Here is a 23353-nt window from a genome sequence, read left to right on the forward strand (position 1 = left end):
TTCTAATAAAAATACCGGTATTAGGTATATTTTATAGTTTTGTTTCAAGGACTAGTAGACTAAAAAAAGTATATAAACAATTACTGTATACTATAATATTTTATAATTTAGAAATAACTCAATAAATTTAATTTTTAAAAATATAGAGAGCTTAGTCGAGTGGTATAATAATAATTTAGAAAATTATAAAAATAACATAGTATATATAGCGAGTAGTAATAGACACTTTAAGATAAAATTAACATATAACTATCTAAGTGGCAAGTATGGTATTCCTTTTTAACTTAGGACATCCATAAATAAGACCTATTTTTATCGGTTAGTATTTTACGTGTTGGATAGAAGGCTAAAGCTAAAGAATCTATAAGCAAAATTATATAGAAATATACTAAAAACCGGTTTTTATATAGACAGTTACAGTACAGTCTATTATATTTATTAGATTATAATATATCTAACTTTGCGTTGTTCCTGACATTATTTCTGATATTATCTAGTAATTCACGGCTACCGCCGGGCATTGAGTCAAACCTCATGAATCCTCCGTCCGATGGATACATTCTGTATATCGTGGGAGGAATTGTGATGGATTAGTGTATATCACCGCCGGTCTGAGTATAGATGCGAAACTTACTATTCGAAGGTGAATGGCTGAGGTATTGACAATCTTGAGATCATCGCTGATCAAGGGCATCTCCAGGGGAACGACTGATTGCTACAGTTTGTAGCCTCCAGACTAGCGTGGGGGCTTGGAGGAGTTCCTTGCTGCCTAAACTTTTGGCCCCATCATTGCCTGCAGCCCTGTTGGTCGTGTTTTCGCGTCGAAAACGTGTGATTCCCTGGGGAAAGGTCCGTCATTTACACTCCTTGGGGCGGGCCGAACCCTCCTGGAGAGACCGGACCGGAAGATCAGCCCCCCTTCTTCTGTACCCTAAATGTATGTGTATGTTGGGTTTCATTCCTACCTGGTTCACGTAGTTACCTGTGAATGGAACTTATCAAGAACAAAGGGATCCTGAAATTGTGTCGAGTCATGCGGCACACGGGGGGGCTACTAGTAGTACGCTGTAGTAAGTAATAAGCAGCCATGCCACCAGGCTTAGCACGCCCTATCCCTGTCAGTCAACCAGTCGGCTGTTAGTGATCAGCAAGGATCAAGATACAACGGCCCCCACGAGGTCTTTGCGCACAGGCTCCTGCGACAGGACGATTAAAGCAATTTAAAATGCGTGACATCTGTGCTCTTTCTCCTCCTCATTTCTCCCAAACGCTCAATATCGCAAAATCATACAACCTCCTGTCACTTCAATAACCCGACAACATGTCCCCCAAATCGGTTTTAATTACCGGATGTAGCGATGATGGAATCGGCTCTGGCCTGGCACTGACTTTCCAAAAGCAAGGCTATCAGGTCTTCGCGACTGCCCGAAATCTCGACAAGATGGCCAAGCTGAGTGGCCGATCGAATGTCACCTTGTTGCCGCTAGATGTGACCGAGCCACGCCAGATTGAATCGGCCGTAGCTGCGGTTGAGGCTCAGACAGGCGGAACCCTAGACGTTCTAGTCAATAACGCCGGTCGCAATCACTTCATGCCTTACCTGGACGAAGACGTGGAGCAAGTCAAGGCCCTCTATGATATCAATGTTTGGGGGCCACTGCGAGTGACCAAGGCCTTTGCCCCATTATTGATCAAAACGCAAGGCTCCATCGCTTTCATCACGTCGATCTCTGGCTATGTGAACGTTCCATTCATGGGTAGGTTTTTCTTTTCTTTTCTTCTTCTTTTTTTCTTTTTTTTTTTTTTTTTTTTTTTTTTTTTTTTTTTTTTTTTTTTTTCTTTATTCGTTTTTTTTGTTTTTCTTTGCCGGAAGCGATTTTGTCTTTTTTGACTTCGGCTCTTTTTTTTTATTATGCCTAAGCATGAATGAATCAAGATTCATTAACGTTGATTGTCGGATTTAGGAGCATATGCCGGTTCGAAACGAGCACTGGAGCTTATGGCTGATACACTTCGGCTGGAGTTGATCCCGTTTGATGTCAAGGTTCTGTGCATCCCGACTGGTGCGGTTCGCACCCAAGGGCAGACCTATTTTGGAGATTTCAAGTTGCCCGAGGATTCTCTGTACAAACCAATTGAAGAGACAATTGCTGCACGGGCACAGGGCCAGGACGGCGTCGAGCGAATGCCCTTGATGGACTACAGCAGCCAGGTCGCTGCCCAGATCGAAAATGGTGCGACTGGCCGCTTTTGGTGTGGCGCCAACGCCGACAGGACAAAGGCTACCATTAGCGGTGATTCCAATGATATGATGGTTAGTACTGTTTTTCTTTTTCGTTTCTTTCTTTCTGGTTGGAATTTGGGGTCTAACAAGGCACTAATGCATGCACTTATACAGGACGACATCTTTGTCAAAATCACTCGGCTGGATACGTTGTAAATACACTTGCTTCATTGGGGCTTGCTTCCCATAGGTGAACTTCCGTGGGGGTTGGGTTGGTGTCAATACGTAGCAATCAATTAACTATGTAACCATGGCTTACTGGTCATACCCGATATCCTGCTCTGCTTCTATCCACTTTGTACTTCTCTACCTAATAGTACACAGAAGCATACACCACCTGCATCATAAGAAATTCAACCGAATATTGATCCAGTATATCAGGTACAAGTTCAAGCCAGTCGGGTTTGAATCTACACGCGATTGTAGCGTTGCAGAAATCCCAGAACTCCGGGTACCATCCAGCGCTTCCCCAGTCCAGTAGAATGATCTTAAATTCCGGGCATCCGTCACGATCTCCGAGCCTTTCAACCATAATATTCTTCGGCTGAAGATCACCATGGGTAAAGACAGTGCGGTAGTGTTTCAGTGTCTGGTTAACCATATTCCGTAATAAGTTGATATACTGGTCTGATTCTGTCTGGCGAAGTCTCCTGAGAATAGCAAGATTCATATCTGCTTGGTTTTCGAAAGGCCCTGAGATTTGAGGATCCAACCCTTCAGTCCAGAACACCCCGTCAAGCTAAGGATGGTGATTTAACATCCCCAAGTAACCTGGTGGCGGTATACTCCGCAGTTCTGTTATCGCGTTTTTAATCGAGTTGCATATTGCAGCCTTTTCAGCCTGGTTAAGGGATGGCAATAGTTCTTGAAGAGTATCGCCATGGATGTATTGCATAATGATATATGTCTTCTTGGTGCTGCGGTCCCTGAAGGCTGTGTAGACTTTTGGGACTGGAACTTTGCTATTCGCTGCGAGAAACTTCATATTCTCAGCATCGAGTAGAGGTATACCGTGACCGAATTTGACTGCGAAATGCTTGTTTACCCGGACGACTTTGGTGTACTTCTCTGGAATGCTCATGACTTCCGTCGCGGCCTCGATCTCAGCGAGAGTTGGGAGGCAAGTAGCCTCGGAATCGGTTTCTTTCGACATCCTATAGACAGGGCTAGGGATCTACATATAGGTCTTGGAAGAAAACAAGGATATGTCACAGGTTGAAGTGGGTTGAAGTTGAATTGGAGGTGGGCGCTTTGTTAATGTTCCTATCTGTTCGTGGGGCACTTGAAATGGCTTGGTAAAGTGATTGTCTGTCTGGGCATAGCGCCATTAAATCCCTGGCTGCTTTTACCCGCTACTAACTATATAAAGTGCATTTCTCCTAGACCACATGCTTGCCTATAGCGGCTTTAGTTCTAATTACCAAGGATGTCCTTCTCAGTATCTGAAACCAAATGTTAATAGTGTGTATCGAATACCAACGGTTCCAAGTACCGCCTAATCCAGACAACCTTTCCCTCCGTGGGATCCATCACCGCCGCGAAATGGGTCATCTCATTAGTAGTCGGGTATGTTGCCGTCCATTTAATAACTTCCTGAAGCGTAGCTGTGACTTGGGAGTCCACCAACGTACCCGAGCTAGGAGTATGCAAAGAGGACCCATTCAGAATGATTTCATGTGCTGATCGGCCTCCCATTCTCTGAGACGCGCGAGTGCGTCTCATAGGATCTTGGCGGGCAGTTGAGTATGTACATTTTGGGATTGAGGCTGCCTTCCTCGCCTGCCTGACTTTCTTATCCCAGTGCGCTTGCATGAATTTCCTCCGTTCTTCGCTGTCTTCGATGAGGTCCACGACCGAGACAGCCACCCCTGTCCCTAGGGCTGCACCGACATGGTCGTCTTGGTGTCCGTTTTCTGTCGCTGAGGGAGTGACATGGTCACTATTTGTTGCGACGATGAAAGAGGATTGTCGTTCTACGTGAGCTGTCCGGTGGTCCTTTTCCAGGACCACTGCATCGACCCCATCGCAAAAGATCAGGTATGCAGCTGTAGACGGTGTCCGCATTACCGTCGGCCAGACATCGTCGAGAGCGGGCAGGGGAGACAACCCATCCGAAGGAATGATATATCTCCTTAGCAGAGAGGATACCGACCGTCGCATTCCGAGAAGCACAAGTAAATGACTTCCATAATAGCGATAATTACGCAGCCAACTGCTCGTATCATGGTTCGGTCTAAAATTCAGAGAAACACTAAGTCCTCTCCTGACACCGGTTAAGACGCCCACAAAGCCAATGTAGGTGATGTTCGTCGCCAGGACGGTCTCATAATCAGGTCCGCGGACATATTCAAAGCAGACGAGCAACTTTCGGAGCTCATCCATACCCCAGTCTAGGGTTCGGAAATGCAGAAGTCGAGGTTGCGATTTCCCCCCTGCGGGGTTGTCGAGTTTTGTTAGTGCTGCACCGCTTGTGCAGCCCATTAGTAGGTCCAGGAGCACGTTGAATGAGACTAGTAGGTACAGTTCTATTCCTGTGGCGCGGCTGATGCCTTTGATTTCTTCTGTTTCTTCATGGGTGTATAGGCGGCGCAGGAAAATGCGTGATAGTCTTTTGATCCATGGTAAGAGGGATTTGGGGAGGGCATCGGTGATGAGTTGGTCGAAGAGACCTGTTATGGAAACTAGGTGGTTGTGGTATTTTCTTGCGACGTGTATGTATCTTTGTGATGGAGGGAGAGAGAGGTCGATTTTGAAGACTGGGGGCACTTCACCTAGGCGCATTGCATGCGCCATAGTTAAAGATGGTTGTTGTGGAAATATGTCGTCTGGGAGGGCATGGTTGTTTTGTACTTGTTTGGGGATGAAGAGATGTAAGGATGATGAAGCATGTGCCCTGTGCCTGGACACATGACATGGCACAGATCATTGGTTTGGTATGATTATTGACCAGAAAATAAGCACTAGACCCACAAAAGATTCTGTTGACATCCGCTAATTCCCGACAGTTAATTCCGGACTTATATATTTCGGATGGTAATAATTTCTTACCAAATTTTAGATGTAGGCTTGTATTTATTTGTCTCTCCTAGCACCCTAATACACACATATTTTCAAAAATAAAATAAAAAAAAAAATGTAGAAAATACGAAAATTCAGTTCCCTCTTCTACTGGAGAAACAAGAAGCCACCTGTCCCTAATAACGTTGAGAAGCTTGAGCTCGTCCCATTGGCATTTTGTTATACAGTCCTTCATAGCATCTAGTTTAATTTGTAGCAACTGCCGATCAACTGGGGCAAGAGTATGCGCATAAATAACCTGTGGGCAAGATATGAGATGAATCTTTTTCGAGGAACGTTGGAGGCGAGCTGCAAAAACCAAAAAGCTGACCACCTATGATACTGTAGCCCTAGTAGCCATTGAAGAAAGAGATCCCATATCTCTTCTCGGCTTCGATAATGTCTCGTACTGGCTCATTTGTTGGACGATATACTTTCGTCATGTGAACGGGATCCCAGTATTTTGAAATGACTGTATGTAGCCTCGAGAGCTGATATGGAAAGCATGCTCTCCAGGATTTGGGAAGGCTTGGGATGTAGGACATACTAATCCGAGCAAGGATTTCGAGAAAAGAGGACATACTGAACGAATGTATTGGTCTGTGCAAAATTGCGGTCAGCGCCTGAGGCAAGACTGGCATTTTATAAACCTAACCATGCACATGACGTATTGAAGGTAAGCTTCGAATTACATTAGGAATGAGACCAAAGCGCAGAGCAGGGGAAATCCCCTGAACAAATAACACTCGCATCATATTGGAAAATATGGCAAGATGCCTCTGTTCGTACCGTACTGTTGATTACTTCAGTACTATGTTTCTGTAGCATAATGTGCACTTTCAATCCGCTACCTGACTAATCTGAACCTATAACTATGCGGCTAGGCATTAGCGCTTCCCGGGAAGCACTATCACATAAGTCCTCTAGGTTGGCAATACAATGAGACAGCAACACTTCCTAGAAAGCACAAACACATAAGCTGCAATGCAACTAGACAGTAGCGCAATAGGAACACAGTGCGCTCCCCTTCCCAACTCCCAACTCCCACAACCATAACTTCGCTTAGTCGCTGGGGCAACCCCAGCATGTGACTATTGACCACGCTTTGGGGTGTCATGTTAAACCCAGCCTTTGCAACACTTCAAATTTTGTACTGCATCTCGACTCGCTAGAGCCCGGTTACAATGAAACGTATGCTTAGGGCCCTTAGGACTCCCCTTTTCCGGCGACTTCCATCGCCAGCCCGACAGTTTCCACCTGGCCCCCTTCTCGACTCAATGGACAAAGTGGAGGAGGAAAAGCTAGCATGGCATTCCCACGATAACTTCTTTCCTGTCAAGATCGGCGATGTCTTTCAGTCGAAGTATCAAGTGGTTGGGAAAATAGGCTATGGCGGATATTCAACAGTGTGGCTTTGCAGAGATTTAGAGTAAGCCCCCTCCATACTTGAATGCAAATCGCTGGGGAAAATAGGAGCTAATAGGTACAGAGAGCACGTTTACGTCACATTGAACTATATAAACGTGACTCTGCTCATGCAGAACGAGAAATTCAGGTTTACGAACATCTCAAAAGTCTCAAATCCGGCCACACTGGTACTGTTCTCGTGCGAACTGTGTTGGATAAATTCCATCTCAGCTCAACCGATGGCTCCCACTTCTACCAATGTCTTGTTCACCCACCCTTAGGCATGAGTCTCTATGAGCTTCGGAATCGGTGTCCACGAAAGGTTTTTCCAGAAAACCTACTGAAACCCACCCTTATCCATATTCTCCTTGCGCTAGATTTCTTACATACCGAGGCGCGCGTGATCCATACCACTTAGCACTCTCAATATTTGGAATATTCTATGCTGATATATAATACAAGATATACAAGAAAAGAACATTATGCTCAATATTGAAGATGAATCGATTCTTGTTGACTTTGAGAAGGCCGAGATATCAAACCCAAGTCCACGTAAAGTGGTCGGTGATCGAGTAATATATCATTCTCGAAATTTAGGCATTCCAAAAAAACATGGACGCCCCGTACTTTCAGACTTCGGCGAGGCTCGCTTTGGGTCAGAGTCGGGCACATATTGCGATGATGTACAGCCATTTATGTATCGGGCCCCGGAGGTACTACTTCGCATGCCCTGGAATGAAAAGATCGACATTTGGAACCTTGCAGTCGTGGTATGTTTATCGATGTTACATCTATTATTATTATTTCCCCCCCTTCTAAACACTCTTTATGCAGGCCTGGGACCTATTCGAACAAGGCCATCTTTTCTACGCTCAGGATGAAAACAAAAGAGAATCGGATAGTCACCATCTTGCTGAAATGATTGCGTATCTGGGGCCACCGCCACGTGATATGCTTGAGAAAAGCGAATATGCAAATAAGTATTTTGATAATAGCGGTAAAGCTCACCAAGTTCTTGTCTCTTTTTTCTCAGCCTGTGTTTCTGACCCGTGGAAACTAGGAAAATGGAAGTGCCTTGCTGAAATCCCGCCTACGTCTTTAGCGGACATTGAAAGTAACTTAGAGGGCGAGCAGCAAGAGAATTTTCTCCGTTTCATACGTAAAATGCTTCAGTGGCGACCAGAAGATCGACCTACTGCGAAAGAGTTATTATCTGGCCCTTGGCTAAGGTCTACATAGTTTGAAATTGCCCTAGCGCGACAGCTCATGTAATAGAAATGTATATGCTGTGGCTGAAATTCGCCGGATCTTAGATGGATACATTATGCTGAGAAGTTCACTCCTGGTCCTTTGCGCTACCTACAACCTGATCCTCAGAAAACGGAGATAGAACACCTGGTTCAAAACGCTACACAGATGGTCCGCGCAAAGCTTGTGGCTTCTGGGGCCTAGTTCATCTTGCGCACTGAGCCGTCTTGGTAAGCATGGATCCGTTGTACAGTTTTAACTTCGCCATTCTTAAGCCGAACTGATATAACCTCTTTCTTATCAGTCGGATCATCGTGAGAAAAGTGCGGCTGAGAACCTCTACAAGTCGTAGATTAGGCTCTAGAATTTCTATCGTAAACCATATTTTGGGGCGGTTTACCTAATCCTGGCGAACTTGAAATCCGGATTCTATGATGTCTACCAGTAGAAATATTGGGATTTTGTATCAAGCCCTCACGTACCGCTTTTTTCTTGAATACACCTCAACAGTGTCTTTGTTTATAGAGGATACGGAGAGGACTGTGCAGAATACACACTTCGGTAACTTGAATTGTGCTCTATAGTAGATAAAAAACTTACAAAACCTAGAGGAGGATATAACCGAGAGTAGAGAATAAGCGGTGATTAATAAAGAGCATATCTATATTTGCTCGGACTTTAACAATAGTATAGTATTTTTATTAACTAAATAAAACAGTAACTGGGTTCCAGAGACTGGCATATTATATCTTTACTATTGAAATTGTTCTACTGGCTGAACAAGTATACTAAATATTGTATTTGATTGTTCTAGCTCAATACCTTACAACTAGCTTACTTTCTTTAACTTAACTATCTTATAAATTTGCATCTAAGCTTTGTAAAAGTAAGTTCCTCAATATATACAGCTATTTGTCATGGACTGTGTCACAGACCTTGATCTAGCACTAGTATTGATCAATTGTACACTGGCTACTTTCTTAAACTGAGAAGTTAAAGGGGCAGATACTATCAGCTTCGAACAGCGAAGGAGGGTTCTTATATACTTGGGAGGACGAGGCGGGCGGTGATTACAGTACGGGATATCGGGAAGCTAGACCGAAGGGGGGATTCACAGGTGCTCACGTTATATTTCAAATTTAGGGTATCAAAAATATAGTAACTCCTCGCGAAAGCCATAAAAGAATTTTCTCACGACACTGGTTTCATACGCGTAGTTATATGAGAAAATCTGTGATAATGGTATACAAAATCTGAAGGGTATCATAAACGTAAATCAAATAGGTTTCGGTCGCCCAGGCGGCCAAAAGTCGAAAAGGTCTAGTGCCTCGGAAGTCCAGGGTCCTTGCTCACGGGGTTCATCTTCCTCTATACAACGATTGAGTGGGCTTTTAAAAGGTAGTGATCGCGGTCGGGCACTATTTGCGGTGGTTAACGCAGTGGGGTCCGAGTATGACTTGCGAAGGCCAGTCGAACCGGACTTTGGTAGAGTCCTGTCCGGGCCACGTGTGGGTTCACTTGGCATCTCATCTAACGCAGCAAGCGTTGAAGCAGAGGGTATAAAATCAGGGTTCGTTGGCACAGGATCGGGTCTTGTCAGGTTGATCTCCCTGGAGCCGTCAGTCCATAGCGCTGGTAGAAAGATGAGGAACATACTAACTGCGGCTTCTCTCGCACGGGCACGTTTGTCTTCTCTGACAAGGGGGAGGGCAGGGATACTTTTGCGGCTGTTTGACCAGGTAATAAGGCGCTATACATCAATTTTCTCCTCGGGCGCTCCGTGGACAACCTAAGAGTGTTGACTGGAGCATCCACACGAATTGTCGAGGACTTCTTGGCAAGTGGAGGGGCATCGTTGACGGGGTTCTGGGTTTTCGGAATGGGCTGAGTTCTACTAGTCGGTGTTTTGTCCGACGATACTGTGGCTGGAGCTCTCACTGAGCTTGGCGTCTTCTTGGGTTGCGCTGCTGATTCAGTATCAGCAGCTGCAGCTGTTGGCTTGACTGCAGGAGGCTCCTCCGATAAATCAATAGTTACGGGTTGGGCCCGACTTGAACCATGCGCACGCGGTACGTTCTCCGGTGCAAGCCTTTGCCTCTTTACAGCTCTTTCAGGTGGTTGTGCATGATCTGTACTCTGCTCCGGCGGATGTCTTTCTTCATACGGGGAGACGAGACGTCCGATAGGTGTCTTCTTGATCCCCAGCAGGTCATTGAGGGAGCGAGACGACTGAGAGCCGATCGAGGATCGTAAAGGAGTGGACGTGCGCAAAGACGGGGTCGGCGGTTCTTCCGGCCGTGATGGGGATCCCTGGCTTTTCCTATTGCTGATGAGGCCCGAAATATCGGTCTCCGTCTTCTCCATTGGCTCGCAGACTTGAATCAACACTCCTCTATCCAGTTCCAGCTCGTCCCCATCCTGGATTGCGTCCCCCTGTCGCCAGTGTAGGTCGCCAATGAAATTTCCCGTAAAATCGTAGGCCATGATGCGTTTGTTAAATGTGTGATATCTGAGGTAGCCATCTTGCCAGCGTTTGGCTTTACGGCGCATATCGTGGGTGTAGAGACATCGAAACTTGATGACGGGCGCGGTGTTCTGGGTCGCGGGGACGCTCATGCCTGGGGTAGCACGCGGGGCAGATGATAAGGGCGTCGACATGGTCGAAGCGACGAGGGCCAATAGTTGGCGACCCTCTGGCTGAGCACCATCTGGTCGCTGGGCGGGGATGAGGCAGGGGTCGATGTGGTTGCAGGCACTTTCGTTCCGTTGACAGCAAGAGAGATTTATTTGCCTGGCCGTATGAGTACAGGTGAGAAAAGGCGGTCGTGGTTGGCCTCAGGCGGAAACACCTCGCTGGTGCCTGAGAATCGTGGGGGAGTTCTAGACTTTGGTATCAATCATACGCGTATGGTATTATTGCATGCCGACACTTTACCTTTACACCTACAAATACTCATCTGAACTACTCCGTACACTACTTTGCTTCCCCTAGAGACAGACATTCAAATGGTGATGAATGTATCTTTCTCTTTTTCCTGGAAAAAATGACACGGCTTCGTTCAATTCGAGATGTTTTATTTATAGCCGGCGGTCTTCTTGGCAGTCTCCAATTCCAGCCTTAATGGAGTTACAGACTTGACTCTGGTTCCACTGGTACTCCATCGTACAGGAGACCAGTCGAAGGAAAGACCATGGTACGATAGGTACGGACAGCTCAGGAACCCAACGTTATTCAATTCCAGCGATATAAATCGACTGATCGTACAATGTCCGCACAGACCCAGGGTCTAAGACGTTAAGCAATGAAAAGACAGGAATGATCTACAGACAGACTACTCCATTGATTAGCCTTACAGGGTTCATCTCTAGTATTCAAATGCCTGTCAGTCATTCTGTGAAATGAAACGACGATCAGATGGTGGCTGCGTCATCGCCTACCTGCACGCTTCTTTTTTTTCTTTGCTGACACCATTTAACTCTGCCTCTCTCTCTCTCTCTCTCTTTCCCCCCCCCTGTCCCTTCTTTTCTCTTTTTACTATCCCTCCACGTGTGTTCCAAAGACCCTGCGTTGTACATGCATTGATCGGGTCTTACCTCCTCTCACCCGCAATCTGACCAAGACTAACTCTGTCTCCTTTGTTCCCCATCCCCGCATTCAAGCAACCTGGCAAAAACACAATGCTATCCGTACAAAGACATTTTGGTAAATTGATGAAAAGATCCGCCGACGACACTCAGGTGGCCATTCTCTTGAAAGATTTCGATGAAGCAAATAAATTATTAGGCCGAGTAAGCTTGATCTGTTAACTACTCCACCAATTGCAACCCAATCGCATATTGTGCCCGCCGCTAACCGCTCGATCGACAGATTGTCGATTCTACTAAAGCCTGGCGAGATTCTTGGTCTTCTTTACTCAGTTACCAGGCGCGCATTCTCAGTGAATTAGAAGGATTATATGCGCCCATCATTGGCTCCTCCGACTCCTCCACAACCGAAAAGGCCGTCCAAACGCCCCCGGAAACATTGGCCCGCACCGCTAATCTAGCTCAAGAATATGAAGAGCTACGGGGCGAACTCCTGCAGGAGCTCGAGGCCATCAACGAACGTATGATTAAGCCCGCCACGCAGGCTATGGACTACATGAAGCCGTTGGAAAAGACAATCAAAAAGCGGGATGACCGAAAGGTAGGCACATGTCTCGTCCCCTCAAACGTAGCTTCCTTCAACTAATATCCTTACAGTTAGATTACGAGCGTTACCAAAGTCGCGTTGACAGCTACTCGAAAAAGACGAAGCGATCGGACCGAGACAACGCATCACTGACCAAGGCCGAAAGCGATCTCGCAAGAGCAACAGAGGTATATACATACGATGGCCAACATACTTTCAAAGTAAACACGCATCACATACTAATCCAAACCCCAGGAATACCAAGCTGCAGACGACCACCTCCGAAAATGCCTACCACCAATCATAACGGCCGCATTCTCACTGCTCCCCAGACTCCTAGCCGCGCAAATCGAGATCCAAAATACCATGCTAGCACACTACTACACAGTGGTCCAGAACTACTGCGAACAGGAGCACTTCCCCTCTCCCTCCCCACCAATGGAACAAATAATCCAAGACTGGGAACAGGCCCTCCACCCCACACAACAAGAGGTTGAATCCCTAGGCTGTATCGCCAACGGAAAGGCAGTGCGTCTATCCCCAGGATCACCCGACGACCAACGGAACGGACTCAGCAGCCGTCTCCCAAACGGCCTCAACTTCCGTCGGCCCTCAAGCAGCAACGCCTCCACTGTCGGCCCTACATCCACTTCTACTTCTGCACCAAGTCTCCAACCCCCAACCTCCTCAGGCCGCAGACTCTCTGCCCCATCTGTGCACGACACAAAGCCAACCCCAGTAATGGAAACCAAACCACGTCTTAACAGTCTCGCTTCATCCCCATCCTCAACTCTCACCGTCCCAACAACCCATCTCTCCCCGCAAACCCCCGCTTCAGCCTCAGCTTCATCCCCAGCCGAATCCTACGCCTCGGCCCGAACAGACTACTTCAGTCGAAACCAGCATCCCTCCGACAGCACAGCCACATCGCCGGGATATAGTGTGCTTGCGGCCGCAAAGAAGAAGCCCCCGCCGCCACCTCCGAAACGGATCGGTTCCAATCAGGGGTTGTTCGTGACGGCTCTGTATGATTTCGGTGGGCAGAGTGCCGGCGATCTTGCCTTTCGGGAGGGAGATCGGATTCGGGTTCTGAAGAAGACGGACAGTACGGATGATTGGTGGGAGGGAGAGCTTCGGGGGGTTAAGGGGAGTTTCCCGGCTAATTATGTGGAGTGAGAATCTTTTTCTTTAATTTAATATATCCGGAATTTACAACTAGAATCTGAGGACCTGTGAAATTGACGGCGAAAATGACAGCCTCCGGCGCCAGAAACGGCTGCCTTTCCACCTGTAACTTTGGGGATAATTTAGCCTCCTTTTAGCTTGTCTTAGGCTTAATTGCGGATGGTTGTATGCTCACTGTGCTGTCCATTTTGGTCGAAATTGCTCCCAAATTGGCCGTTCACATACTAAAAGAGAGTTGGGTGGCCAACTCACAGGGGATTTTCAAGCGTACTGAGCAAGACATTTAATTTAAGTTGAATCTTCCTAAGCGCTTGCGCCATCAATACCCCGCAACTCCCGTATATTAAGACATGCAGATGCCCTTGTATTTTGATCGTTAAGTGATATAATTCATCACCCTTCTATTTCACCAAAAAAGCCATCTTAAAATCGGCTAGTTATTATCGAGACAGGCCACCACCATCTGGGGAAATTACTCCGGTATCAGTTGGCAGAGAGCTCAGCTACCTACTCAGCGATTTCAGAATGAACGGCCAAGCTTTGGCATTCGCCGCCCCTTGGGCTGAACATATTGCACTTCGAAAGGCTCCTCGCTGCGTTCATTGTGGCGGACGTACACAGAAGGAACCCTGTCAGTCATCCAATAAGAACGGTAATGCGTATCGTCCATACTATAGCTGCTCTTCTTGTGAAAGGTTCGTCTGCTTTGGAGATATGCGGGGTGTGTTGGCAGAAAATCCCACATGCTACTGTGACCATGGAATGCAATTCAGCAGACGTGGCATAGCAGGCGGAAGAGCGAGATTTCCACGGTCAATATTCTATCAGTGCGCTACGGGGGGATGTTTATTCTTCGAATACATGACAGACAATCATGATCGGATCATGATTTACAGTGGTCCTGTCACTCCACGTCATTTAACTTTTATCGGGTTCTAAGGGCCTCGGTCTCGGCACAAGGTATGTGCTGTTGAGACTCTCTGGTCTCAGACAATCGAAAATGGCCTTTGGCACTCTCCTCCTTTTCACCAACCACGTTGATACACCATTCGATGAAGATGTCAAATCCTTGGTCGAGATCTCTTCCATAGTAATTCCAGTTATGTTTAATAAAACTTTTGCACCTTGAAGGATCAGACGTTTCATTAGAGATATAAACTAACTACTAACAGTGGATATACCCGCGATATTCTAATAACTACAGGAATAACATCTTCATGCTAGGTGCATCTCCCAGAACAGCTCAAGGGATGGAAATCCATATAGGTAAGCTACCATAGCCAACATCTTCCGTCCTCCAACGATGCCTATCTAGAGAAAGGCTCCATCCGGAGCACTATCGTCTGACATCTCCATGCCCATTTGTCGACGTCGACTGCTAAGAAACAGTTCCACCATGCGTTTGCTCGACATGGGCGAGCCGGTGTCTTGAGACAATGGATATCGCTCGTTGACGTTGCCATGTCGGGTATCGGCCCGTATGTTCTCATTGTTAAATCTGGTGCTATCACGATGACGGCTAACTCGAAAAGGCACGGGCCCTGTGTCTTGGGCTTGGGACCATTTGATGGAAGATTCACCATACTTGCCGTTCAGGGCCAATCGCCGTGACAGCTCTCTAGCTTCTCGCTTAGGCGTGGGGGATTCTGGTATCCAGGGCCTATTGATTGGCCTTGACTGCATGGGTAACGATGCATGCTGGTCAAGCCGTGCGCGGATCCGGCCAACAGTGAAAGACGATCCATCACTGCTAGGGGATACTGACGTATGAATCGAAAACGGAGGAGCAGTAGTCAGTCCTTGCTCTTTCGAGGCGGCCACCACCGTGCGTACACTTGGAGACCGACTGAACGGTCTAGAGAAATTACTTCCGGTCCGAATCTTGCAAGTTGTCGTTGGTTCTCTACTCGCGAAAAGTTGATCATGATCCGAATCATCCTGTCGACTCGCCGAGATGTCGTTGTCACCCCCTCGGGATAAACACTGCCGTTGCATGTTAGCCTCGTCGTCATATATTTGCGCGTCTTCTTTATAATGCTCCTTTGTCGGTGTGAGGTGTTCGATCCTCGCCATTTGAGACTGCATCCATTGCTGCCAATCGGCGCTTGGCCGTGGTTGAATTTGGGGTTCCGGGAGACCAGGGGTTCGCTTAGGGGATCTGTATGCTGACCGCTGGCTTTCGAAGATTGTAGCTACCCCTGGTTCATCTGCCGTCTCAGACAAGCGTGGCCCATTATCATGCTGTTTTGTGGGCGGGGAATTGCCACTGGTGGTGCGTGAGTAGATGCTAGGAGAATCAGATGTATCCAAAGTCGGAGACTCAGGAGCGTTTATGCTTCGAGTATCGCCATCTAGGGCACTTTGGCTCCCGAGCATTGTCAAGCGTTTCTGGGGAGTTACTGTGCCACCGGGGGCTGTTGCATATGACCTTGGGGTCGTAAACGATTCGTTGCTGGCAACCCGACGAATTGTCTGCCTGCTACTGCGAGGGTATAGGGAAGATGCACGTGTCGGAATAGCACGATGTTCCCGGACTTGACCGAGGAAGATTTCTTCTTTTGTATCCTGTGCATGGTTCTGCCCAATCCGCTTCATCAGTGCAGCATACAGACGTTGGCTATCAACGGAATGCCCCGGCATGGTTGGTTCCGGAGAGGATGAAAAGGCCTGTCTAGGAGAGTTGCTTGGGGTGAGTACCGAAAGATTTGGTCCCGAATCGCCTTGTTCATCAATGATAGACAGATGGCTTTGTTCGCCTGTTTTGCGCGTTACTATAGTATTTGCTACGGTTGAATCAGCCCAGCTTGTAACACGCGAGCGGCTGGTTGCGAGACTCTCCGAACTACGGGTACTTCGGACTGTCTGAGAACGATCGTAACCAGTGAGCCTATCGGCACAAATCGAATTCAGATCATTTCCAGCTGGATAATCGTCATCCTTGGATGTTGTCGAAAGCACCTGGTTCTGTGCCTGGCCAACGGGTGGCGCCTGTGCTTGGCTATTATCTGCAACGGGTTTTGAAAGTCCGAGGACCTTCTTGATACCCCGTTTAATAGATGAAGATAATGAACGCGTTTTCCCTTGGGGTATGGCATGTCTAGAGGAGTCCACCGAAGATTGGGTACTAGATGCATCCAGGCCGGAAGCGCTATCACCGCTATTACTTCGAAAGCTTTTTCTGAATGGTTTATGCTCTCGTTTGGGTCTGCGGATGGAGGATGTTCTGCACTGGTCGGTGCTATCCACCGAGCTTTGCAGGAACTGGCTACGGGCTAGCTGAATTGCTGCATCATGGCTCCTCATATGGTGGGTTGGATTGACAGATGGATGGCTACCCCGGAGGAAGGAAAGTGAACGTTTCAAGGCCCCGCCTGGGTTTGGCGCCTCAAGTACTTGTGCTTTGTCAAGAGTCACATAATCATACAAGCGAGAATGTGCTCCACAAGACATACGAGAATACCGTTGTCCGCCTGCAAACATTGACCGTGACTTGCGCAGGCGGCGGTATGAAGAAGGTAGAGAAGAATTGCGGCCATCTAGACCGCCGAATTCACGAATTGGCGGTAGCGCTGCGGGCGAAAGCTGGGAATTGTTATTTTCTTCTGAGTCATTCACGGCTGAAGGCCTGGACAGTGTCAGAGTAGCAGCCAAATAAGTATCAGAGATTTCACTGTCGCCACTTGGTCTGTGTCTTCTCTGTGGTACCGCCATGCTACCGGGGCCACCCAAGCGATCGTAAGAGCGTTGAGAGTCCGTAGAAGACCGCTCTGTAGATCGCCGCATGGCCAGAGATGCCGCAACGGTTGCGTGTTGTTTGGCGATTTCTGGATCAAATGGCTCATTAGACACTGACATTTGGTGGTTCCTTCTGATGGAACGAGTTGATCTAGATCTCCTCAGACGATCACTAGCATTGAGAGACATTGCGGGACACATGACAGCAAAAGCACGTAAGTACGGATACAGAGGGATTGAAGTGGTACTTTGAGAATAGATACTGTCCAGATGGATAAAGTGCGGTCTAGAAAAGTCTCTCGAGATGAACGAGAGATACCCTTGGTGAAGAACCCATGGTAGCAAGGATCTGAGGAAAGTGCGATGAGAGACTGCATGTCGTCTTGCAAGGTCACAGCCATCAACGCTGCTTCCTCATCTGAGGCTAGGGTGGAAGTTGTCTTAATAGATAAATTTAGTCAGGTTCTATCCAACTTGAAATTGCCTATTTTGTTATATAGGTTTATAAGCTAGTCGGGGGCTCTGGTCCGAGATGATGAACAATAGCTCGGCTAAGAGGGTGGCTGTGGCTGTGAGTCACGGCTCTACTCCGATCGTATAGGCCATGTCACACTGACGCATTCCAATACGAAGAGCTAGTAGCACAAATCCTACACAATGGAGGCCGTAGACACGCGTCTTTTGATATTAAATATAGCGCTCGACGTTCCAGTACCTATACACAACAGAACTTTTTTTCCCCCATTCGACGTCACAGAGCAGGGGGCCAGTCAGCGTTGAGGCCACACCATTATGGATCAGTCGGATGGTATGAATCCTAGAGCGCAAGCCATCCATCTGGATGGAAGGACCCTCGAAGGGGGGGGCCAACTTGTGCGAATTGCCGTCGCCCTCTCGGCGTTGACAGGCCGGCCCGTCAAAATTGACCATATTCGAGGCAATCGATCAGGGAAGCAAGGGCTCAAGGGCTCACATCTTGCCGCGATCACGTACCTCGCATGTGTGAGCAGAAGTTCTGTCGTGGGGGCAGAGCTAGGATCGACATCGTTGAGCTTCTATCCACAAGTAGTCCAGATGCCAAGAGATCGAGACCATGAGCGGGGAGGAGCGATCGAATCACATATCAACATTGCACTCAAAACAGCAGGTTCGGTGTTTCTAGTGTTCCAAGCACTATATCCTTATATGCTGCACGCGGGAGCCAATTCTTCCGTCCCCGAGCGCCAGATTACTTTATCCATTGTCGGTGGGACCAATGTGTCGTTCTCGCCGTCATACGATTACGTGGCGCAGGTTTTAGTGCCTAATTTCGCCAGAGTGGGATTGCCTCGCCTTTCAGTGCAGCTAATCAAACGGGGATGGGGGACGGGCCCGGTTAGCTTGGGAAAGGTGACTCTTGTTGCGGATCCGCTCACGTTGTGCGAAGATGGCAATAGAGCCGGGTCGAGCCCTCGGTTTCCGCCCATAGACCTTTCTCGATATCAGCGTGGGACAATCAGTCACGTTGAAATTACCATTTTGGCCCCCGACGACCCGTTCCCTAAGAGTACAGGCAGGGGCGCCCACGGCAATGGAAGAAATCAAAGACCTGGTGGAACGCAATTTCGGAGACATAGGTCAAGGGCTGAAGGAAACAACGATGATTCACCGAACGTCACTCGAACAATTCGCCAATTTGTCGAACTCGAAATCTTCCGGAGCCTCCGCAAAAAGTTGAGGAAGTTACCGTCGTGCATTTTCACCTCCAGAACATCGTCCTCCAGTGCCGCTGTCGGGCATCCTCCCACAGAGAGTGGCAGCAACGATATTCCTGTCAACATTCATACGACTGAGGTCACACATCATTACTCGCACGTATACATACTTATTGTAGCACACACATCGACGGGGTTCAGGGTGGGACACGATGCGCTCTTTGGTGTCAACGGTGGTCCCGGTGCGCGGCGAGCGCGACATAAGCAACGGAACGGTCCGGAGGAGGTGGAAATGGGGGTGAAAGATTTGGTGGAGCGATGCGTAGACGGATTCTTAGAGGAATTGTATGATCCTCGCCTGCGGCAAGGTTCTACCCCCGTGAATAGAGAGCAGCATCCCCCTTGTGTGGATAGGTATTTAAGAGACCAATTGGCGGTGTTTGAGGCACTGGGAAAATCGACATCACAACCGAACGATGACGGCAGCCGTGGGAATGAAGATGAACGATATTGGAGTCTTCACATGCAAACGGCGCGTTGGGTCTGCGAAGAGATGCTGAGTAACCAAGCACATGACATGAAGCATTTATATTAAGCCCTAAGGTCAAGAATATCGGAAGGAAATGACAACACGAAACATTCAGTCATAGAAAAAATAATAGTAAATGTATGATTGTCAGTAAATCGTACAGTCGAGAGGGTATGAGAATCGACCAATATTAAAAAAATGAGTACACATCACAAGACACACGAAAGTGAAATATCTGAACAGAAAAGTAAAGCAGATATTAAAGGAGAGAAAAACGATATCCATCTGCGCCACCACCCGCCAGCCAGCAGCAGATTCATGGCTGTGCGCTCTATTTCCACGGCGTATGAGTTTTATGGAAACTTCCAAATCGCCATTCCCAGCAGCTGATTAGGGAAATCACCCATGCCGTACCCAGTTTGTCTCGCATATACACAAAAGAAAATAAGAGAGATGAATAAAGATAATCGCAGTGCTGAACCGCCCGGTCCAGTAAAATCGAGAAAGCCGCCCTTGTATATGGTATAAGAATCCGATGATCGATCAACTCCCAACAATGCATCAAGTCAGAGCATAATTGAATAGGTTAAGGAAAGAGAGGTGCCGTGATTGAGACTGGCGTAAAAGGTCCCTGGGACTCAGTCCCAACCTGCAGGATCCTGGATATCCGGTCGGGTTCCTGGAGGTATTTCGTGCCATCTCGGTTGAGAAACGGTATCGCAGGTTTACAGCAGTTCCCGAGCGATCGCCCTGTAAGGGGAGTCATTCAAGATCTCCGAAGGCAACGCTCTCCGGTAATCTCGTGGCTGGGCAAAGGGGGACGTAGATGATGGTCGACGGAGTTTCAGTTGCTAGATGAAGCCAGGAGTTAGCGTCATTTCGGAGGTTTGCATGGGAATTAATCAATCTCAGATGCTGATCGGAGAGTCTAAAATAGGAGATCTGGAAGCGAATGACATACCACACAATCGGCGCATTTTCCTCCTTGGATATTAACGCGGCCACGGCAACCGCGAGGATAATTGGCGCACGAATACATGATGTAGTTGGCTGTAGAGCGAGTTGGATCACCGAAAAGAAGAAAATTGCTGATAGCTGGCTGATAACCACGATTTAGGTCGTCGAAGAAGAATAAATCCCCTATCCCGTCAAGGGAGGTTTTCTAGGGCTGGTCCTTTTTTTCTTTTTTCTTTTTTTTTTCTGGGGTTCACTCCCAAAAAAAAAAAAATGTCAAAAAAAAAAAAAAAAAAAAAAATTAGGCTACAGCCAGCGCGATAAAAAAAGACAATAAAATCGAACTAGTCCGAAATCCAAAGCCACACGGCTATTACGTCAAGATCTTGAAACCGTTGTCTTGCAGCAAGACAAGCAGGGAAAAAGGATCGCGAGCTAAAGCACCGCTAGGGTCCGTTTGGGTGCTTTAGCGTTGAAAGTTGGGCTGCGCCACCAAAAGCCGTCTCAAAGAGAGAATTCCGAGGAAAAGCAAAGACGGTCAAGGGAAGCAGCAGAATCCAATCAAGGAGCGGAGGATGAAGGAAGGAGGTTAGAATAGAATTCGGACGATCAACGGTCACGAAGAAGTAATGCAGCAAGTGACAAGGTCACCAAAGTAAGTCGAATCAATACCAGGGGTAGGTAAAGAAAGATTCGAGAAGTCCCGTGGGATTTATAGGCGATGGAGATCCGAGCGAAATGCCCTTCAGGTTGAAGATCAGGAGAAGACGGCTGTACAATAAATTATAAAATAAATCAATCAACCTATGAAAAATCACAACTTTCACAAGATAGCCCGGGATATTAAATTTCTTTTTAATTTTCTTTTTTCGCTTTTTACTTCGGTGTCATCGAGGTAGACGACGGGCGGGATTGGGGGACCAGATGGAGCCGTCGTATATTATTCTGATGCAGTCATCGAAGAAAAATAATCATTTATTGCCGTATTGCCTGGTTGTGGGTTAATTAGCATGATTTATTATTATTTTTACTGATATTATTATCTTGCGTAATAAGAACTCGAACCAGTGAAAACTCACGGGGGGGTTCTCATTGAATTGAAACCACAGGGCAGCCGATCAGGTCTGGATGGATCCTGGGCATCACCGACAGGAGCTGACTTCCTTGGCGGGTGAACTTATGTTTCCTGCGACGGTCATTGGCTTTAAAACGGTTACTGGTGTTCCAACGGTGGGCTCCGCGTTTCCCGGCTGGCTGCTTCGAGGCTGAACCACTGAAGGAGGGAGAAAAAATAGTCTTCTCCCATTCGATCCGCGAGCCGAGGGAGAAAAAAGAGTCCGCAAGTCTCCGGGTTTGGTTGATCATTCAGCAAGGGGACAAAGGAGTAAAAAAATTTAGTTGTATCATTTCCCTTGTTGAGAGTCACTCGATTCCCGAACAATCTCATCATGTAACATCTTGATCTCTCCAATGACTCGCATTGTTGACAAGCACGGGAAAAAAGATGACTTGATTACAGGGGTTCGTGGGCCCGTGTCAGAAGAGATCATTTTGATTTTCACCCTTTGCAGAAAAAAGCCACGACAGTAAGAATACGAATCTTGTCGGATTATTGGGTACCAGCTGTGGGCATAAACAGCAGGTCGCTCGAAACGCAACCGATTGATCCACTGACGCCAGTAGCCGAAGTCGCGGAAGTTTCGCATTAATGGAGCGGTGCCATCAAAATCTGGATCTTGGGCCGAACCGTCGCACCAAGAAAGTTTCCACTCTTTCTGGAACGTCGACGGCGAAAGCGCTAGTTTTCTTTTTTCTTTTTTTTCCCTTTCTTTTTCTTTTTTTCTTCAACAGTTTCCTTGTCCCTGCCACCCTTTATCTGGCGTCCCTTGAACGGGCATCTCTTGGCGGGAATTGCGGGAATTGTGCATATCAACCAATTGGAGTAACAATTCCATGAAAATGAACGAGAGGGACCCTAGAGCCTGCTCTTTGTTTTGTCTCAACGACAGTGAATCAAAGAGTCCTGTGGGAGGTTCAAAAAAAAAAAAAAAAAAAAAAAAAAAAAAAAAAAAAAAAAAAAAAAAAAAAAAAAAAAAAAAAAAAAAAAAAAAAAAGGAAAAAAAAAAAAAAAAAAAAAAAAAAAAAAAAAAGGGGGAGGGGGGGGAAGACACAATACTGGAGATACCTGAATTAGCTCTTTCTCTCCCCTGTGAGAGAACACCCACCATCGTTGTAGATCATCTTGTTTGAATCTACTATCTGCGTTCGATATTTCCTAAACACAATTTATCAATAACAATCATAATGGACAACCGCGCTTACAATCTAGTGAGCTGAATGGTCCCAACATCCGCATCATTGGGTACGCCAAGTGGAGAGTAACGAGAAGCCACCATGACGTCCAGCCACAGACGGCTTCGCCTTGTGGACAGCTAACATAGCCTTCTCCCTGGCTCAGAATTTAATTCTTGAACAAAGATCAGGCTTCACGTCAGACGGATGAGTGTTAAGTATCCCTCGGTAAGGACAAAAGAGAAATCCCGAGGGGCTCGCAGACGAATGCATTGATTTGATTCCTCGCAGACAAAATCAAGTTTGTCTGTCGTCATCGTGCATTATTGTTTGAATTCCTTGGTGAAGCGGTGGCATTGAATGGATGAGAGAAGAGTGGTCATGGATGGTCACCCCTCTTACTATTTACTACTAGTGAGGGGCTTTGAAGGACGTTGAGGGGAACACAACCATCGTAGTCACTTGACGTGATCATGTGCCACCTTGTCCCCTATACTATACTAGTTGCGCTGCCTACCATAATATCAGATTGTGATTCTGTCGGTCTGCTGGCAAAGACTCAGACTATGATATTAACGCTTGGGATTCTAGACCGCTAGTCTATCTTACTATCTCAACAAACAAGGGAAAAGAATTCCAATTAAATAAAAAGAAATAAACCTGGGTCACCAGATTTGCCTCCCCTATAATAGCGTTCGGTAACATCGGATAGATTTCCAATCAGAGTATACATTGGGAAAAGTCATGGATCAACTTGTCTTTAGTATAGAATCTGGGATTATTGTCGTATGTTCAAG

The 23353-nt window shown here is 47.1% G+C and overlaps 10 protein-coding genes across 10 annotated transcripts; 5 read left to right on the top strand and 5 right to left on the bottom strand.

The window, feature by feature from the left end:
• The first annotated feature begins 1269 nt into the window (after window positions 1-1269).
• Window positions 1270-2725, top strand: BDV37DRAFT_241685 (SDR family oxidoreductase). The gene is made up of 3 exons (XM_032081218.1): window positions 1270-1757; window positions 1965-2314; window positions 2399-2725. Exons 1-3 carry the CDS (start codon window positions 1322-1324, stop codon window positions 2438-2440), a joined length of 828 nt encoding a protein of 275 aa, XP_031944322.1. The 5' UTR covers window positions 1270-1321; the 3' UTR covers window positions 2441-2725.
• Window positions 2719-3562, bottom strand: BDV37DRAFT_241686 (uncharacterized protein). The gene has a single exon (XM_032081219.1). It carries the CDS (start codon window positions 3435-3437, stop codon window positions 3024-3026), a length of 414 nt encoding a protein of 137 aa, XP_031944323.1. The 5' UTR covers window positions 3438-3562; the 3' UTR covers window positions 2719-3023.
• A 10-nt stretch (window positions 3563-3572) lies between these two features.
• On the bottom strand, window positions 3573-5285 carry BDV37DRAFT_241687 (uncharacterized protein). The gene has a single exon (XM_032081220.1). It carries the CDS (start codon window positions 5075-5077, stop codon window positions 3740-3742), a length of 1338 nt encoding a protein of 445 aa, XP_031944324.1. The 5' UTR covers window positions 5078-5285; the 3' UTR covers window positions 3573-3739.
• Window positions 5286-5332: 47 nt separating this feature from the next.
• Window positions 5333-6097, bottom strand: BDV37DRAFT_241688 (uncharacterized protein). The gene is made up of 2 exons (XM_032081221.1): window positions 6034-6097; window positions 5333-5941 (listed from the first exon to the last, which is right to left on the bottom strand). The coding sequence occupies exon 2, from the start codon at window positions 5920-5922 to the stop codon at window positions 5692-5694; it is 231 nt and encodes a 76-aa protein (XP_031944325.1). The 5' UTR covers window positions 5923-5941; window positions 6034-6097; the 3' UTR covers window positions 5333-5691.
• Window positions 6098-6526: 429 nt separating this feature from the next.
• Window positions 6527-8627, top strand: BDV37DRAFT_291260 (protein kinase; the record flags this gene model as incomplete). The annotated part of the gene is made up of 7 exons (XM_032088895.1): window positions 6527-6770; window positions 6825-6864; window positions 6897-7035; window positions 7211-7518; window positions 7583-7745; window positions 7809-7977; window positions 8606-8627. The coding sequence occupies exons 1-7, from the start codon at window positions 6535-6537 to the stop codon at window positions 8625-8627; spliced, it is 1077 nt and encodes a 358-aa protein (XP_031944326.1). The 5' UTR covers window positions 6527-6534.
• A 524-nt stretch (window positions 8628-9151) lies between these two features.
• Window positions 9152-10770, bottom strand: BDV37DRAFT_241691 (DNA helicase ZGRF1-like domain-containing protein). Its single transcript, XM_032081222.1, has one exon. It carries the CDS (start codon window positions 10652-10654, stop codon window positions 9593-9595), a length of 1062 nt encoding a protein of 353 aa, XP_031944327.1. The 5' UTR covers window positions 10655-10770; the 3' UTR covers window positions 9152-9592.
• Window positions 10771-11130: 360 nt separating this feature from the next.
• On the top strand, window positions 11131-13610 carry BDV37DRAFT_39488 (uncharacterized protein). Its single transcript, XM_032090556.1, has 5 exons — window positions 11131-11199; window positions 11275-11785; window positions 11865-12182; window positions 12239-12355; window positions 12423-13610. Exons 2-5 carry the CDS (start codon window positions 11675-11677, stop codon window positions 13341-13343), a joined length of 1467 nt encoding a protein of 488 aa, XP_031944328.1. The 5' UTR covers window positions 11131-11199; window positions 11275-11674; the 3' UTR covers window positions 13344-13610.
• On the top strand, window positions 13611-14583 carry BDV37DRAFT_39489 (uncharacterized protein). The gene is made up of 2 exons (XM_032090557.1): window positions 13611-14312; window positions 14525-14583. The coding sequence occupies exon 1, from the start codon at window positions 13878-13880 to the stop codon at window positions 14289-14291; it is 414 nt and encodes a 137-aa protein (XP_031944329.1). The 5' UTR covers window positions 13611-13877; the 3' UTR covers window positions 14292-14312; window positions 14525-14583.
• An 80-nt stretch (window positions 14584-14663) lies between these two features.
• On the bottom strand, window positions 14664-17288 carry BDV37DRAFT_269442 (uncharacterized protein; the record flags this gene model as incomplete). The annotated part of the gene is made up of 2 exons (XM_032084365.1): window positions 14664-16449; window positions 16777-17288. 2 exons carry the CDS (start codon window positions 17286-17288, stop codon window positions 14664-14666), a joined length of 2298 nt encoding a protein of 765 aa, XP_031944330.1.
• A 295-nt stretch (window positions 17289-17583) lies between these two features.
• Window positions 17584-19508, top strand: BDV37DRAFT_39596 (putative RNA 3'-terminal phosphate cyclase). The gene has a single exon (XM_032090558.1). The coding sequence runs from the start codon at window positions 17880-17882 to the stop codon at window positions 19374-19376; it is 1497 nt and encodes a 498-aa protein (XP_031944331.1). The 5' UTR covers window positions 17584-17879; the 3' UTR covers window positions 19377-19508.
• Window positions 19509-23353: the final 3845 nt, after the last annotated feature.

This window comes from Aspergillus pseudonomiae, assembly GCF_009193645.1.
Source record: "Aspergillus pseudonomiae strain CBS 119388 unplaced genomic scaffold BDV37scaffold_13, whole genome shotgun sequence".
Classification (NCBI taxonomy): Eukaryota; Fungi; Ascomycota; class Eurotiomycetes; order Eurotiales; family Aspergillaceae; genus Aspergillus; species Aspergillus pseudonomiae.